The sequence below is a fragment of the Oncorhynchus mykiss genome, unplaced genomic scaffold, assembly GCF_013265735.2.
Source record: "Oncorhynchus mykiss isolate Arlee unplaced genomic scaffold, USDA_OmykA_1.1 un_scaffold_121, whole genome shotgun sequence".
Classification (NCBI taxonomy): domain Eukaryota; kingdom Metazoa; phylum Chordata; class Actinopteri; order Salmoniformes; family Salmonidae; genus Oncorhynchus; species Oncorhynchus mykiss.
Window position 1 is genome coordinate 362,270 of NW_023493662.1, and position 17,731 is coordinate 380,000.

At 42.6% G+C, this 17,731-nt stretch overlaps 2 protein-coding genes across 5 annotated transcripts in view; one reads left to right on the forward strand and one right to left on the reverse strand.

The window, feature by feature from the left end:
• The window catches only part of LOC110513990 (E3 ubiquitin/ISG15 ligase TRIM25), a 36,160-nt gene extending 20,020 nt beyond the window's left edge, over positions 1 to 16,140 (forward strand). The window contains exons 4-6 of one of the 4 annotated variants that reach the window (XM_036972160.1): positions 4,345 to 4,504; positions 4,630 to 4,689; positions 15,923 to 16,140. In XM_036972160.1, the coding sequence (XP_036828055.1) occupies positions 4,345 to 4,504; positions 4,630 to 4,689; positions 15,923 to 16,125 (423 nt within the window). In that variant the 3' untranslated portion in view covers positions 16,126 to 16,140. Of the gene's footprint in view, positions 1 to 4,344; positions 4,505 to 4,629; positions 4,690 to 4,920; positions 5,566 to 8,093; positions 8,274 to 15,922 lie in introns of those variants that run through there. The other 3 variants (XM_036972161.1, XM_036972157.1, XM_036972159.1) reach the window with 3 other exon arrangements.
• LOC110516932 (E3 ubiquitin/ISG15 ligase TRIM25-like) overlaps positions 1 to 17,731 on the reverse strand; it is a 538,607-nt gene that overhangs the window by 317,054 nt on the left and 203,822 nt on the right. The window lies entirely within an intron of this gene.

Here is a 17,731-nt window from a genome sequence, read left to right on the forward strand (position 1 = left end):
GAGGTAAATGAGTTTTTGGATCAGACTTTTGGGAAATCTGTCAAATTGGCAGATTATTTTGATGTTGATAAGTTTGTGAGGTCAGCTGTGATGTTACAGAAGACGGTGGGGTTAGACCAATTGAGTGAGAAGAAGCGGTTTCGCTTGAGGAAATTTATTACTACTGTTTCAGCAGCAAAAGGTGGTGGGAAACGTGTTCAGGTTAAGAGAAGAAAGAAAAATAATGATGATGATCATGCTTCATAGGGTGTCTTTTTTCTCGTTGGTTTCTCTGTGGTTTCTTCTGCTTTTCTTTTCTCTTTTCTATATGGAGGTACTAAGGGTAGGTTCTCTCAATATTAATGGGGGAAGGGACAGGAATAAGAGGGCTTGGGTATTAGAAGTAATAAAACAGAAAAGGCTTAATGTAGTTTTCCTACAGGAGACACACAGTGATGAGGAAAATGAGGTTGACTGGGGTATGTGGTGGGAGGGGCAGCATGTACTCAGTCATGGTACTAATTCCAGTGCTGGGGTGGCAATCTTGTTTTCCTCAGGCTTAGGGGTGACTGTGGTATCTACAACAGAGATTGTCAAGGGTCGGGTTTTATTGGTCAAGGTGGATGTTATGGGGTTTCTGTTTGTTTTTTTGAATGTTTATGCTCCTAATGAGGGTACAGAGCGTATTGCTATATTTGATCAAATAAAGGAAACCTTAAGACAGTGTGATCAAGAGGGGTGTGTGGTTTTAGGGGGGGACTGGAACTGTACTGTGGATTTTACTGTTGATCGCACCGCTGAAGAACGTCAGCCACTTGCCTGTCTGGCCTATTAACTGAGTTTGAGCTTTCTGATGTGTGGAGAGTAAGGAATGCAAAAGTTAGGCAGTACACATGGCTAAAAATTAATGAAGGTCGTGTCAGTGCAGCAAGGTTAGACAGGTTGTATGTATCTGATCACTACTGTAGTAGGGTTGGAAAGTGTGCCATTACTCCTGTGGGTTTCTCTGATCATCATATCGTTACTGTTGATATTCACTTGTCCTGTCCACGACGGTCATCGCCTTACTGGTATTTTAATGTTAAATTGTTACATGATGTCATGTTTTGTGGCAGGTTTTTGTTGTTTTGAGAAAAATGGAGGGGTATAAAAGGGAATTTTGAGTCCTTGAGACAATGGTGGGAGGTTGGGAAGGCCCAAATATGAGTTTTTTGTCAACAGTATACTGCTCTGTCTCAAATGGAGGTTAAAGAGACTATCAAGGCCCTTGAACAGGACATCAAATCTACTGAATTGAAGCTGCTCACTCAGAACGACCCTGGACTAGTCATGAACTTACAGGACAAGAGACATGAACTGAGGTCGACCCTGGACCAGTCATGAACTTCCAGGACAAGAGACATGAACTGAGGTCGTTTCTGCATGAAAGAGTGAAGGGTGCCTTGATTAGGTCTCGTTTCGCTTCCCTCAAGGATATGGATGCTCCTAGCGCTTTTTTTTTCCAACCTAGGACAGTCGAAATTTCAACGCAAACAGATGGTCTGCCTTCGTCTCCCTGATGGGAAGGTGACCACGAATGCTATTGAAATGCGTCAACATGCCGTGGATTTTTACTCATCCCTTTATAAGGCGGAGGATTGTGACTCTTTATGTACTGAACAGTTGTTACACGGTCTTCCTCAATTGGGACCTGAGCAGAGAGTCGCATTGGACGCTGATATTACACTGCAAGAGCTGTCCACAGCAGTTATGCAGCTCTCAACAGGCCGAGCCCCTGGCATCGATGGTTTACCATCTGAGTTTTATAAGCATATAAGGGGGTCTATTGGGGAGGAATTTTATGAAGTGCTGTGTGAATCTTTTCATGAGGGTTCTCTTCCTGTATCATGTCAACGTGCGGTGCTTTCACTGTTGCCAAAAAAAGGGGGATTTGGCTCTCATAAAAAATTGGAGACCTGTTGCCTTGCTGTGCGCAGAATACAAAATTGTTTCTAAATGTCTCTCAAACAGGTTGAAAGAGTATCTGGGATTGTTGATCCACAAGGACCAGTCCTACTGTGTACCTGATTGCTCTATTGTTGACAACTTGTTTCTGATAAGAGATGTTTTAGACATTTGTAAACTGTCTGATGTAAATGTGGGTTTACTTTCGTTGGATCAGGAGAAGGCTTTTGATCGTGTGGACCACCAGTACTTGTTTCAAACAATGAAAGCCTTTGGGTTTGGGGATGTTTTTCTGTCTTGGGTGAATTTACTGTATGCTGGAGCCTCGTGTATGGTGAAGGTTGGTGGTGGTTTGAGTTGCCCCATCCCTGTCGAAAGGGGCATCAGGCAGGGATGCCCAATTTCAGGGCAGTTATATAGTCTGGCGATTGAACCAATGCTTTGTTTTTTAAGAGCGAAGCTTACTGGTTTCTCTGTGCCAGGTGTAATGAAGGGTCCCACGTTAGCACTGTCTGCGTATGCAGATGACGTGATCGTTTTTATTACAGGGGGTGAGGATGTTAAGGTTCTCTCAAACACTTTAAAGGTGTATGAGGGGGCCTCCTCAGCTAGAGTCAATTGGGGAAAGAGTGAAGCGCTGTGGGCAGGTCAGCTTCAGATGGGGTCCGCTCCGTGGTTACCAGGGGGGCTTCAGTGGGGCAGAGATGGAATGAAGACTTTGGGAGTTTTTCTAGGCTCCGATGTCTTTCAGAAAAAGAACTGGGAGGGTGTAGTGGAGAAAGTGTGTGCCAGACTGTCAAGGTGGAAATGGGTGTTGCCCCAGCTGTCCTATAGGGGACGGGTCCTGGTAGCTAATAATCTTGCTGCTTCTACCCTGTGGCACAGACTAATGATTTTACAGCCACCAAAGGGTCTGATACAAGAGCTTCAGAGGACCCTTGTCAATTTCTTCTGGTCTGGACAACACTGGATCAAAGCTGCAGCCTTGTATCTGCCACTGCACGAGGGTGGGCAAGGCCTGGTGGACATTTCCTCTGGGATCACGGCTTTCTGGCTCCAAGCAGCCCAGAGATTGTTGTACAGAGACTGTTCTAGCTGGGTCGAAACAGCCTACATATTGATGAGGAGAGCGGGCTGTTTGGGCTTAGACAAACATCTTTTCCTCTTAAAGCTGGAGGGGGGATTTGACTGGCCTGACTCCATTTTATGAGTCTGTTATGCAGGCTTGGAGAGTCTTTGTCAAGTCCCGTAAGACCGGCACGCCACCAGGGATGTGGCTTTTTGAAGAGCCTCTTTTTCATAACACTGCCATCCAGTCCCGTGTTCTGGGTTCAGCTAGCCTACGTTCATGCCTATTAGGCGTGGGGTGTACCAAGCTGGGTCATCTGATGCGGAGCAGGAGCAGATTGGAGGAGCTGAGAGAAAGAGCGGGGATCCGATCATCTCGCCTACTGAGGAAGGTCGTTGATGAGGTCTGCGACTCCTTGCCATTGCTTCATCTGCAGTATGTGACTGACATTTCCAATTCTGATCGGTGGAAGGAGGGTCTGGATTATGTGTTCCCTGCACTGATTGTTAGTGCTGCGATGGGGGCATTTGAGGAGGACGCGGGGAGGCTGCTTTCCTTCGATACCCCGGAGCTGGGGGAGTTCAAGGAGGTGGGAAAGAAGGCTATGTACAGAACATGTGTGAAGGTGTCCCATGCCTCTTCCCTGGAAGGGGTAAAATCGACGAGGTGGGCGGATGTGCTTGGTCCAGGTGCTTCTCCAAAAGGCTGTTGGCGATCATTATATAAACTGCCTATTGATGAGAGGACAGCTGACCTCCAATGGAGGATAATACATGGAGCTATAGCCACCAACATGCATCTGGTACACCTGGACCCTACTGTTGGGAAGGGGTGTCAATTCTGTGCTGAGGATGAATCTCTGGCATATCTGTTTTTGCTGTGTCCCAGGTTGGTTGGGATGATTGAACTGATCACTGATTGGTTCTCAATGTTGGGAGAGGTTTTCTCTTCCCAACTGTATATATTTTGGCCAAAGTACAGGTTCAGTTAAAAGGGTGTAGTTGTGTTGCTTAATTTTGTGTTAGGGGCAGCAAAATTAGCGATATGGAAGACCCGAAAGAACAGCATTCGGGGACAGGGGTCTGTGGATGTGGTGGGAATGCTGGAGGGAATGTTGGCAGCGAGACTAAGGGTTGAGTTTGCCTATTATAAACTTGTCAACAATATTGATCTGTTTTTGAGTATATGGGGTATTCAGAGGCTGTTGTGTTTAGTTACTGTGGAGGAGGAATTGGAGTTGTGTTTTTAATTGATGTGTAACTGTGGTTTTGTATGAGTATTTATTGTGTGGTGGGCCCCCAGACCCAATAAAGAGTATTTAAAACTCAAACTCTCTCTGTCTCTCTCTCCAGAGGTATCAGTCTCTCTCCAGTATCAGTGTATCTTCAGACTTACCCAGCATTGTTGTCCGTCCTCTTCAGTCCTTTGGAGATGCGAGTAAGACTGTGTCTGAACTGAGAGAGAAACTAGAAGACTTCCTTAAAGGAGAATGGACCAAGATCTCCACTACAGGTGTGTTGAAAACAATAAGAACATCAACTTTAGACCATTGAAAGTTCCCTACTAGTCATATACATGTGGAATATGGTCTGATGATAACATTCCCTCTCTCTGTCAATGTGTTTGTGTGTCTGTAGTGAATATAGTGGATGTTGTACTGCCTCCAGAGCCCAAGACCAGAGAACAGTTGTTACAATGTGAGTCTCTTTATTGTGAAGTAACTAACAGTCTCTTTTTACTGACACTCCTAACAATCCCTCTAGAAATATATAGCAATAGTAGATCTAATCAAAGACTGGGTATCTATCTGACTCCTCATATTTCTCTGATTTGATCTCTGCTGTGCTCTAATCAAAGACAGGGTAGATACAGTATCTGACTTAACTTATTGTTCTGACTCCCCTCATTGGTCTCTGCTCTTCTCCCAGATTCCTGTCAGCTCACACTGGACCCAAACACAGCATACACACGCCTCTCTCTGTCTGAAGGGAACAGAAAGGTGACACGTACAGGCCAAGTCCAACCATATCCTGACCATACAGACAGATTCACCAACTACAGGCAGGTTCTGTGTAGAGAGGGTCTGTCTGGACGCTGTTACTGGGAGGTGGAGAGGACTGGTGTTGTTGTTACAGCAGTCTCATATAAAGACATCAGCAGAACAGAGACAGATGGTAGATTTGGATGCAATAAAAAGTCCTGGAGTTTAGAGTGCTCTAGAGGTGTTTATTGGTTCAGACACAATAATGTTGTGACTAAAGTATCTGGCCCTCAGTCCTCCAGAGTAGGAGTGTACCTGGATCACAAGGCAGGTACTCTGTCCTTCTACAGTGTCTCTGACACAATGACCCTCCTCCACAGAGTCCAGACCACATTCACTCAGCCCCTCTATCCTGGGTTTGGGATTGGATATTGTTTTGTTCTCACTGGCTCTGCTGAGCTGGTTAAACTGTAGTAGGGTCCACATAGATACTAGTCATGCTGGTGTAGTCTATAGCTGAGCTGGTTAAACTGTAGTAGGGTCCACATAAGATACTAGTCATGCTGGTGTAGTCTATAGCTGAGCTGGTTAAACTGTAGTAGGGTCCACATAGACACTAGCATTGCTGGTGTAGTCTATAGCTGAGCTGGTTAAACTGTAGTAGGGTCCACATAGATACTAGTCATGCTGGTGTAGTCTATAGCTGAGCTGGTTAAACTGTAAACTGATTTGTTATTAATTAAAATTCAATACAATGTTTTAATCTTGTACATTTCCATGAATCATGATGTCTGGAGTTGATGTATATTGGTTGTCATTCAGAACCATTGATATGTTTTCTCAGTTTGTTCTCTGTCTCTATGTAATTCTCCTCAGTATCATTGATCAGCTTGTTGGCTCGGTCCTAATTGATGTGTTCTCTGTCACCTGGAGCTGCATGGAAAATGGTCCAGGAACTAAAGGACAATTCAGGACTAGTCAGCCCACTACAAGCTGGTATCACTTACTTTCTACTAAACTATATGGTCTGGTTTCCCAGACACAGATTAATCCTAGTCCTGGACTAAACAGTATGTTCAATGTAGATGTCCAGGAAACAGGCCCTAAATGTGTCATCTTTCATCCTCCCATACTGCTCAGTCCAGCAACATTAAACCTGTCCAGCAGGTGGTGCTGTTGACCAAACAATAAAACCAGCAGATATCTTGACTTGCCACTCAGTATATCAGTAATGTTCAGAATAGTACTTTAATATCATTGGAGATTGATGGTCTTTTTAATCCACTATCCAGAGTCAGGAACAGATGAAGTTAGGTCTGCTACTGTTCAGTGATTAAATATGATTTATGGTGATGGGAAATAATAAAAAACACTCAACTTCATCTAGTAATAGTTTTCCTTTGTTATTTATTCCAAGGTGTGTCTTTAACTTGTAAATGTATTGTGTGGAGGTGAGCTAGTGGTGTGGCTGATAGAATAGAATGAAAAGGGAGGAGGGGAGGAAGAGGGGAGGAGTGAAGGGCTGTTCAAGAAACCAGATGAGGAAGAGGAAGATGTTCAGGGGATTTACCCACTCTGTTCCCAAATGGTTCCCTATTCCCTATGTAGTGCACTACGGTGCTTCTGACCAGGCCTAAAGTAGTGTTCTACGTAGGGAATAGGGTGTAGATTTATTACAATATCATGCTTTAGTGTTTGGCACAACAATATAGTAGATCTCCACCCCCCACTTCCTGTCTGTCATCCCCCAGTTCTGTTAAGACTTCCTCTCATTGAACTGGGCCTCATTCTAAATGGTCACTTTGTATTGGTAGTCCATACTGGTCTTTACTATGGTTCTACATACAGTACCTGTATCAAATCAAATCAAATGTTATTTGTCACATACACATGGTTAGCAGATGTTAATGCGAGTGTAGCGAAATGGTAATCAAGCCTACCACTGTTGTGTCGTCCGCAAACTTGATGATTGAGTTGGAGGCGTGCGTGGCCACGCAGTCGTGGGTGAACAGGGAGTACAGGAGAGGGCTCAGAACACACCCTTGTGTGGCCCCAGTGTTGAGGATCAGCGGGGTGGAGATGTTGTTGCCTACCCTCACCACCTGGGGGCGGTGGACTATTGATAGTCCATACTGGTCTTTACTATGGTTCTACATACCGTACCTGTATTGATAGTCCATACTGGTCTTTACTATGGTTCTACATACAGTACCTGTATTGATAGTCCATACTGGTCTTTACTATGGTTCTACATACAGTACCTGTATTGATAGTCCATACTGGTCTTTCCTATGGTTCTACATACAGTACCTGTATTGATAGTCCATACTGGTCTTTACTATGGTTCTACACACAGTACCTGTATTGATAGTCCATACTGGTCTTTACTATGGTTCTACATACAGTACCTGTATTGATAGTCCATACTGGTCTTTACTATGGTTCTACATACAGTATCTGTACCTGGAGGGTTTCACCTCACATATTCCTTTATCTCCACAACTTTATCTGATTCTCTCCCACTTCCCTTCATGGATTTAAAGGAAATGACTGGTTTATGTAAACTCCCTCTACCCCATGTCAACACCAATCCAATGCTTTTACATTTGTGAGGAGTAGAGAAGGAATGTTCCACTTCAGGAGGAAGGAGAGATTATTGGGACTCCCCCCTGGGAGTGATGATAGAGGGATGTGAAAGAGGAGAGAGGTAATGGTTGTACTCCCTCATGGAGTGATGATAGAGGGATGTGAAAGAAGAGAGAGGTAATGGTTGTACTCCCTCATGGAGTGATGATAGAGGGATGTGAAAGAAGAGAGGTAATGGTTGGACTCCCCCATGGAGTGATGATGGAGGGATGTGAAAGAGGAGAGGTAATGGTTGGACTCCCCCATGGAGTGATGATAGAGGGATGAGAAAGAGGAGAGAGGTCATGGTTGGACTGGACTTATTTATTCCCTCATTACAGACTTATTCTGTTTCAATAACATAATTACAAAACACAAACTAATTACATTCAAGGAATTATTATTGTATTAAAGTAAATCTGTATTAAAATTCACCATAAAATGTCCAGTTCATTCCATAGCTTAACATGAGTAATGCTCCCTCCCTCCTATAAGAGTCATTGATGTGTTGGATGAGATGGGACCTGGGGATATTTGTTGGATCCGTCACAGCAAGGGGCAGTAAAACCCTATGGACCTGAAAGGGACTGCAGTGTGTTCCAGTCTCCAGCAGGGGGCAGTAAAACCCTATGGACCTGAAAGGGACTGCAGTGTGTTCCAGTCTCCAGCAGTGGGCAGTAAAACCCTATGGGCCTGAAAGGGACTGCAGTGTGTTCCAGTCTCCAGCAGGGGGCAGTAAAGCCCTATGGATCTAAAAGGGACTGCAGTGTGTTCCAGTCTCCAGCAGGGGGCAGTAAAGCCCTATGGATCTAAAAGGGACTGCAGTGTGCTCCAGTCTCCAACTGGACATGATTCATAACATGATTCAAAAACATGTTAAATCAAAAATAAACTAATTTGAATAACCAATCAACTTATCTCAAAAAGCAATGGTTAAATAGAGTAGAAACTGGTGTTTCTCATTCATTGTATAATTAAATCCCACCTGTTTCTATCATTTCTAGTGAGATTGTTCTGGTCTCACCAGAAAGTCAGGATACATGGCATTTGACACCATTAAATATTCCCTCTCCCTTTTCTTTCCCTGTCCTTCACAAATCATTTCAAAACCTTTCAAACATTTCCATCCTTCTTCAAACCCAATTTACAACTGAATTGAAAAGACCCCATCCAAGATACATCCCACAGTATCAACACCACTAATGCATATTCGTAACCAGTAAATTGTGTGTGCTGGTGAACCGTAGGTCAAAAACACACCTGAACAAGGCCTCACTTATCTGGAAGTCTGTTTATGGCCTAATCCAGATACTTTTATACTGCTCTCCCCAATACCACAGTCTCCGGGGACATTCCAACGAGAGATAATGAAACCCCCTTTTCTGGAAAAGAAATTGTACATTTCGTTAGCATTCACTATGTTACATATTAATCAGCAAGCCAAATGTATTAATTATAAACCAAACATGATAATTGTAAATCCACTGTCCTTACTCTCATCATTAAATGTATGAATTATAAACCAAACATGATAATTGTAAATCCACTGTCTTTACTCTCATCATTAAATGTATGAATTATAAACCAAACATGATAATTGTAAATCCACTGTCCTTACTCTCATCATTAAATGTATTAATTATAAACTAAACATGATAATTGTAAATCCACTGTCTTTACTCTCATCATTAAATGTTTGTTTCAATCCACCAACGTTTATGTATCTTTTATTCAGTCCTATTCTCCATAACCACCACAATGTTCATGAACTAACTGAAAACATGTCCACTTCATTTTAGGTTTAGTAACCCCTTTGCTAATTCCTCGTTACCCCTCCACCCCTTTCCTACATTCTAGAAATCTATTTCAGAATAAAACCACATCAAATTTAAATCGATATCAGAATAAAACCACATCAAATGTAAATCTATTTCAGAATAAAACCACATCAAATGTAAATCTATATCAGAATAAAACCACATTCAACATCTCATGAGATCAAAAAACACAAGACTTTCTGAGTTAACTAGGAGTGTTTGGCCATATAATTTAAATGTGTTCCCTTTAGAATCCCTTCCCCTGGCATTTCACCAGATTCTTCATCCCGAAATACGTTTTCCTGGGATCCCTGGCCTCTAATAAAAAGTTGGGTAAGACGTGATCTCATACAACATCCTTCACATAGAATCTGTAACCTCTATGAAACACTATAGATCGAACTGAGGCTATACACCGATATGTGACATTTCCTCTCCTGCTGCTCTCAAAAGGATTTGTTGTTGCTCTTTTGAAAAAGCTGCAAACGCATGTATAGCGCCATTTCCTTAGAATGCAGCAGGTTCCAGTCCCACGTTGTTATTTTGGTATTTTTTTGTGTTCTATTAAAAGTATCATGAACACTTACCTCTCTGCGCTTTGGTCCTCCGATCCTTCCTATTACTCCTCAGGAGAGGAGGACGACAGCCATTACAGTCGTTTTGATCACAGGTTTCAAACCTGCCATCAAAGCCGAAATACAAATTATATCAATGTCCTCAAATACCCAGTCTCTTTGTAGCTAAGTACATCTATTAATTATATCAATGTCCTCACATACCCAGTCTTTTTGTGCTAAGTACATCTATTAATTATATCAATGTCCTCACATACCCAGTCTTTTTGTAGCTAAGTACATCTATTAATTATGTCAATGTCCTTACATACCCAGTCTTTTTGTAGCTAAGTACATCTATTAATTCCCCATATTCCAGAAGAATTGGTAGAAAGCTCTCGCGCTTCTTTCAGCGACTCCATGGCTTTATTAAAATCCTCCATCTTACAGGGAGAAACGGGGTCGTTATTATTCCCAAACCTTTCCCTTCTTTAAATAATACACACCTTCTATTAACTATTTTCCAAGGCAGCGCTACCCACTTCCCCGGATAATAATTCATTGGTCACAACACTTAATACATTGTATTAGAAACTAAACTATAAAGTTTGCAAATGTATTACTGGAGAATATGGATGACTTAATGTCTTATTCCAGTATTGCACCTTAAATATCACTATTATTAATAACCCATGTTACCAAATCATTCACACTTGTCTTCCTATTTCCACATAATCTTTCATAACAGTTAAACTTTTCTGGGTTCCTTCCTGCACACTGCTCAGTCTCCCCTGTCCTTTCCAGGTCCTTTTATTTTACCTGAGAGGCCACAGAGGGAGTCTCCTTCTCATCTTCCACCTTTGTTTCTCTCTTTATTTCCACCACTCTGGACACCAGGGGGTTTTACCCACTGGTGTATGGTGGGGGTTTTACCCACTGGTGCATGGTGGAGGTTTTACCCACTGGTGCATGGTGGGGGTTTTACCCACTGGTGTATGGTGGAGGTTTTACCCACTGGTGCATGGTGGAGGTTTTACCCACTGGTGCATGGTGGAGGTTTTACCCACTGGTGCAAGGTGGGGGTTTACCCACTGGTGGATGGTGGGGGTTTTACCCACTGGTGCATGGTGGAGGTTTTACCCACTGGTGTATGGTGAAGGTTTTACCCACTGGTGTATGGTGGGGGTTTTACCCACTGGTGTATGCTGGAGGTTTTACCCACTGGTGCAAGGTGGGGGTTTACCCACTGGTGCATGGTGGGGGTTTTACCCACTGGTGCATGGTGGAGGTTTTACCCACTGGTGTATGCTGGAGGTTTTACCCACTGGTGCATGGTGGGGGTTTTACCCACTGGTGCATGGTGGGGGTTTTACCCACTGGTGCATGGTGGGGGTTTTACCCACTGGTGCATGGTGGATGTTTAACCCACTGGTGTATGGTGGAGGTTTTACCCACTGGTGCATGGTGGGGGTTTTACCCACTGGTGCATGGTGGGGGTTTTACCCACTGGTGTATGGTGGAGGTTTTACCCACTGGTGCATGGTGGAGGTTTTACCCACTGGTGCATGGTGGGGGTTTTACCCACTGGTGCATGGTGGAGGTTCTGCCAACCATTCCACCTTCTTCCTGTCGGACTTTTCATTCTTTCTTCAACATTCCTCCAGTTTTCTTTATACTTTCCAACAATCCTTCTGCTTTGAACATGTTTAGCACCTCGTGTTCTCTTTTATTGATCATTTTCTTTCCTGTGTCACTTGTTTTATGTGTTTTTATTAGAGTTTCCATTTCCTCACATACTGAGACATCAAATGTTCCCTCCTCTGTCCTTTACTGATTCACTTCCTCAACACAGCCAAGCAGTAACCACAGGGTTTTACCTGTCTGACTAGTAACCACAGGGTTTTACCTGTCTGAGTAGTCCTTTACTGATTCACTTCCTCAACACAGCCAAGCGGTAACAACAGGATCTTTGCCTATCTGAGCAGTCCCTAATTGATTCACTTCATCTTCACAATAGGCGGTCAACATAGGTATTTTTGCCTGTCTGAGTAGTCCCCTATCGATACACTTCCTAGACATTATAGGACAGTAACCATAGGTCTTTTTGTCTGTCTGATCAGTCCCCTATCGATACACTTCCTCGACACTATAGGACAGTAACCACAGGTCTTTAATTTAAATATATTCAACCATGCAGATGGACAGTTCCAGCTCCAAACTGGATGGAACAGAACAGTCAACAGTCAACAGGACAGATGAATGAGATGGAATAAATGCCCCAGATGAATTGAATGACTCACCTGATTCAATAAGATGAATGTTTGGGCGCAAACTCAAACAGTTCTAATCAAACAAGTCTGAATAAACTGAATCAGACAACACAATCCTAACTCAAACAGACTGAACAAACAAGTCTGGCCACACTGAATCAGACAACACAATCCTAACTCAAACAGACTGAACAAACAAGTCTGGCCAAACTGAATCAGACAACACAATCCTAGACATCCTGGTCCGTGACTGGGCTGGATTTCTTCCTGTAGTCCGTGATTGACTGTAGACCCTGCCACATGCCTCTTGTGTCTGAGCCGTTGAATTGAGATTCTACTTTGTCTCTGTACTGGCGCTTAGCTTGTTTGATAGCCTTGCGGAGGGAATAGCTGCACTGTTTGTATTCGGTCATGTTACCAGACACCTTGCCCTGATTAAAAGCAGTGGTTTGCGCTTTCAGCTTCACACGAATGCTGCCATCAATCCACGGTTTCTGGTTAGGGAATGTTTTAATCGTTGCTATGGGAACGACATCTTCAACGCACGTTCTAATGAACTCGCACACCGAATCAGCGTATTCGTCAATGTTGTTATCTGACGCAATACGAAACATCTCCCAGTCCACGTGATGGAAGCAGTCTTGGAGTGTGGAGTCAGCTTGGTCGGACCAGCGTTGGACAGACCTCAGCGTGGGAGCCTCTTGTTTTAGTTTCTGTCTGTAGGCAGGGATCAACAAAATGGAGTCGTGGTCAGCTTTTCCGAAAGGGGGGCGGGGCAGGGCCTTATATGCGTCGCGGAAGTTAGAGTAACAATGATCCAAGGTCTTTCCACCCCTGGTTGCGCAATCGATATGCTGATAAAATTTAGGAAGTCTTGTTTTCAGATTAGCCTTGTTAAAATCCCCAGCTACAATGAATGCAGCCTCCGGATAAATCGTTTCCAGTTTGCAGAGAGTTAAATAAAGTTCGTTCAGAGCCATCGATGTGTCTGCTTGGGGGGGGATATATACGGCTGTGATTATAATCGAAGAGAATTCTCTTGGTAGATAATGCGGTCTACATTTGATTGTGAGGAATTCTAAATCAGGTGAACAGAAGGATTTGAGTTCCTGTATGTTTCTTTCATCACACCATGTCACGTTGGCCATGAGGCATACGCCCCCGCCCCTCTTCTTACCAGAAAGATGTTTGTTTCTGTCAGCGCGATGCGTGGAGAAACCCGTTGGCTGCACCGCTTCGGATAGAGTCTCTCCAGTGAGCCATGTTTCAGTGAAGCAAAGGACGTTACAGTCTCTGATGTCCCTCTGGAATGCTACCCTTGCTCGGATTTCATCAACCTTGTTGTCAAGAGACTGGACATTGGCAAGAAGAATGCTAGGGAGTGGTGCACGGTGTGCCCGTCTCCGGAGTCTGACCAGAAGACCGCCTCGTTTCCCTCTCTTTCGGAGTCGTTTTTTTGGGTCGCTGCATAGGATCCACTCCGTTGTCCTGTTTGTAAGGCAGAACACAGGATCCGCGTCGCGAAAAACATATTCTTGGTCGTACTGATGGTGAGTTGACGCTGATCTTATATTCAGTAGTTCTTCTCGACTGTATGTAATGAAACCTAAGATGACCTGGGGTACTAATGTAAGAAATAACACGTAAAAAAACAAAAAACTGCATAGTTTCCTAGGAACGCGAAGCGAGGCGGCCATCTCTGTCGGCGCCGGAAGTTACTGTAACTATAACTATAACTACTGTAACTTTAACTATAAGTAAAAACTGGGGCGGCAGGTAGTCTAGTGGTTAGAGCATTGGACTAATAATTTGAAAGGTTGCAACATCAAATCCCCGAGCTGGTAAGGCAAAAATCTGTCGTTCTGCACCTGAACAAGGCAGTTAACCCACTTTTCCCCAGTAGGCCGTCAATGTAAATAAGAATTTGTTCTTAACTGACTTCCCTAGTTACATAAAAACTGTTTACATCTCATCTAGGTGGCCACCTGTTTGCTCAATTCATCCAGAAAGACCCGTCTGCAGTCACAGAGTTTTCCACCATTTGCTGGTGCCTTGTAGCCACTCCTGGCAAGCTTGCCATTTTTGTTGTGGAAATATTCGCTCAATCACATTTCTCAGATACCAGATCTTGTGAATTCAAATAGACTTTATTACAAAGTAACAAGCCGAGCTGGGCCATGGACCAACTGCCGGACTCAGTCTCAGTCCACTCCTTTTATACAGTTTCAAGCTTATAGAAGTGTCATCGTCCCTCCACTTTATGCTAATAACCAGATCCCCTCGGCTTTACTCCACCATTGTTTCCAAATCTAAGTTCTTTACTCTAGGCGGGGTTCCCCTCCCCTCTAGTTCCTTGGATCAATTATATTGTTGCCGCACCTATACATTATTTCCAGGAAATAATAAGTACAGATTACTATAGGAAATTATAGAATTATACCAATAAGTACAGATAACTATAGTTCATTATAGAATTATACCAATAAGTACAGATAACTATAGTTCATTATAGAATTATACCAATAAGTACAGATAACTATAGTTCATTATAGAATTATACCAATAACTACAGATAACTATAGTTCATTATAGAATTATACCAATAACTACAGATAACTATAGTTCACTATATAATAAGATTATACCAATAAGTACAGATAACTATAGTTCATTATAGAATTATACCAATAACTACAGATAACTATAGTTCATAACTCATTTCTAGAATTACACATTGTGTCTTTGCTTATTCCCTTTAGTGATATTCAGCCTTTTAACAAGAAACACATTCTGTTAACAGAAAACACCCTCACTATCAATTGCTGCAAAGAAACTACTACTAAAGGACATCAATAAGAAGAAGAGACCTGCTTGGGTCAAGAAACACGAGCAATTGACATTAGACTGGTGGAAATCTGTCCTTTGGTCTGATGAGACTTCTGGTTCCAACCGTGTCTTTGTGAGAAGCAGAGTAGGTGAACAGATGATCTCAGCATGTGTATTTTCCACCGTGAAGCATGGAGGAGGAGGTGTGATGGTGCTTTGCTGGTGACACTGTCAGTGATTTATTTAGAATTCAAGGCACACTTAACCAGCATAGCAACCACAGCAATCTGCAGCGATACGACATCTCATCTGGTTTGTGCTTAGTGGGACTATAATTTGTTTTTTCTGCAGGACAATGACCCAACACCCCTCCAGGCTGTGTAAGGGCTATTTGACCAAGAAGGAGAGTGATGGAGTGCTGCATCAGATGACCTGGCCTCCACTTAATTTGTTGAACACGTTGTTGGTTACTACATGATTCCATATGTGTTATTTTATAGTTTTGATGTCTTCACTATTATTCTACAATGTTGAAAATAGTAAAAATAAAGAAAAACCCTTGAATGAGTTGGTGTGTCCAAACTTTTGACTGGTACTGTATGTTAAGGGGATGGTTCACCCCAATAGAAAGGTTCAAACCTCTAAATACCATCTTATTAGATGGATCCATTTCCCCCCATTAGTTTGGGATTCAGACCTGCAGTCATCTTGATTTCAGACCACTTTGGAGAAGTGTTCCACAGGCAGTAAATCTAATATGGAATAAATGGAACCTGGATCCATTTAATTTTATTAACATGGTTTATGTGTTATAGCAGTAATGGGGTTAAACTGATATTAAAATGACAACTCCATAGGTGGTACCAGGTCAGGGGAGATCATCTCTGCTCCCAGCATCCCTGGGACAGTACTGATCAACACAGCTGACCTGATGCAGAGGTGGACCAGTGATGTTTTCCTCTCAGTGGTGAGACTTGCCCTTCCATTTGACACACCTTTACCTGATGAGATCATACAAGACGTTACAGGCTTATTGCATGTGGAAACAGACCTGCGTTAAAATAATGTTGAAGAATTAATTAGCAGTGTTTGATTGAGTTTGTTGTAATGGAACCAATGGAAAAGTCCTAAAAGTACAAACAAACCCCGCCCACCTGGAGGACAAAGGAAATGCTCAAAGTGTTGGAAAGATTTCAAATAGTATTTGAATCCAGGGTGTTATTCGTTAGAGAACACTGTAGCAAAACATTTAGCAACAGAATTATTTTAGTTCAGTTAGTCCCTTCGTGTTTCAGTTCATATTCTTCAGTTTAGTGCCTCCTGGATATGATTCAGGTCTCCGTGGACACATCAATGTAAATTCACCTAGGATTTATACTCCTCACTTCCCATACAGGTCCATAGGGTTTTACTGCCCCCTGCTGGAGACTGGAGCACACTGCAGTCCCTTTCAGGTCCATAGGGTTTTACTAGCTGTATTGATAGTCCATACTGGTCTTTACTATCAATACAGGTACTGTATGTAGAACCATAGTAAAGACCAGTATGGACTATCAATACAGGTACTGTATGTAGAACCATAGTAAAGACCAGTATGGACTATCAATACAGGTACTGTATGTAGAACCATAGTAAAGACCAGTATGGACTATCAATACAGATACTGTATGTAGAACCATAGTAAAGACCAGTATGGACTATCAATACAGATACTGTATGTAGAACCACAGTAAAGACCAGTATGGACTATCAATACAGGTACTGTATGTAGAACCATAGTAAAGACCAGTATGGACTATCAATACAGATACTGTATGTAGAACCATAGTAAAGACCAGTATGGACTATCAATACAGATACTGTATGTAGAACCATAGTAAAGACCAGTATGGACTATCAATACAGGTACTGTATGTAGAACCATAGTAAAGACCAGTATGGACTATCAATACAGGTACTGTATGTAGAACCATAGTAAAGACCAGTATGGACTATCAATACAGATACTGTATGTAGAACCATAGTAAAGACCAGTATGGACTATCAATACAGGTACTGTATGTAGAACCATAGTAAAGACCAGTATGGACTATCAATACAGATACTGTATGTAGAACCATAGTAAAGACCAGTATGGACTATCAATACAGATACTGTATGTAGAACCATAGTAAAGACCAGTATGGACTATCAATACAGGTACTGTATGTAGAACCATAGTAAAGACCAGTATGGACTATCAATACAAAGTTACCATTTAGAATGAGGCCCAGTTCAATGAGAGGAAGTCTTAACAGAACTGGGGGATGTCAGACAGGAAGTGGGGGGGTGGAGATCTAATTTATTTTTGTGCCAAAAACTAAAGCATGATATTGTAATAAATCTACACCCTATTCCCTACGTAGAACACTACTTTAGACCTGGTCAGAAGCACCGTAGTGCACTACGTAGGGAATAGGGAACCATTTTCAACAGAGACAGTAATTCCCCTGAACATCTTCCTCTTCCTCATCTGGTTTCTTGAACAGCCCTTCACTCCTCCCCTCTTCCTCCCCTCCTCCCTTTTCATTCTATTCTATCAGCCACACCACTAGCTCACCTCCACACAATACATTTACAAGTTAAAGACACACCTTGGAATAAATAACAAAGGAAAACTATTACTA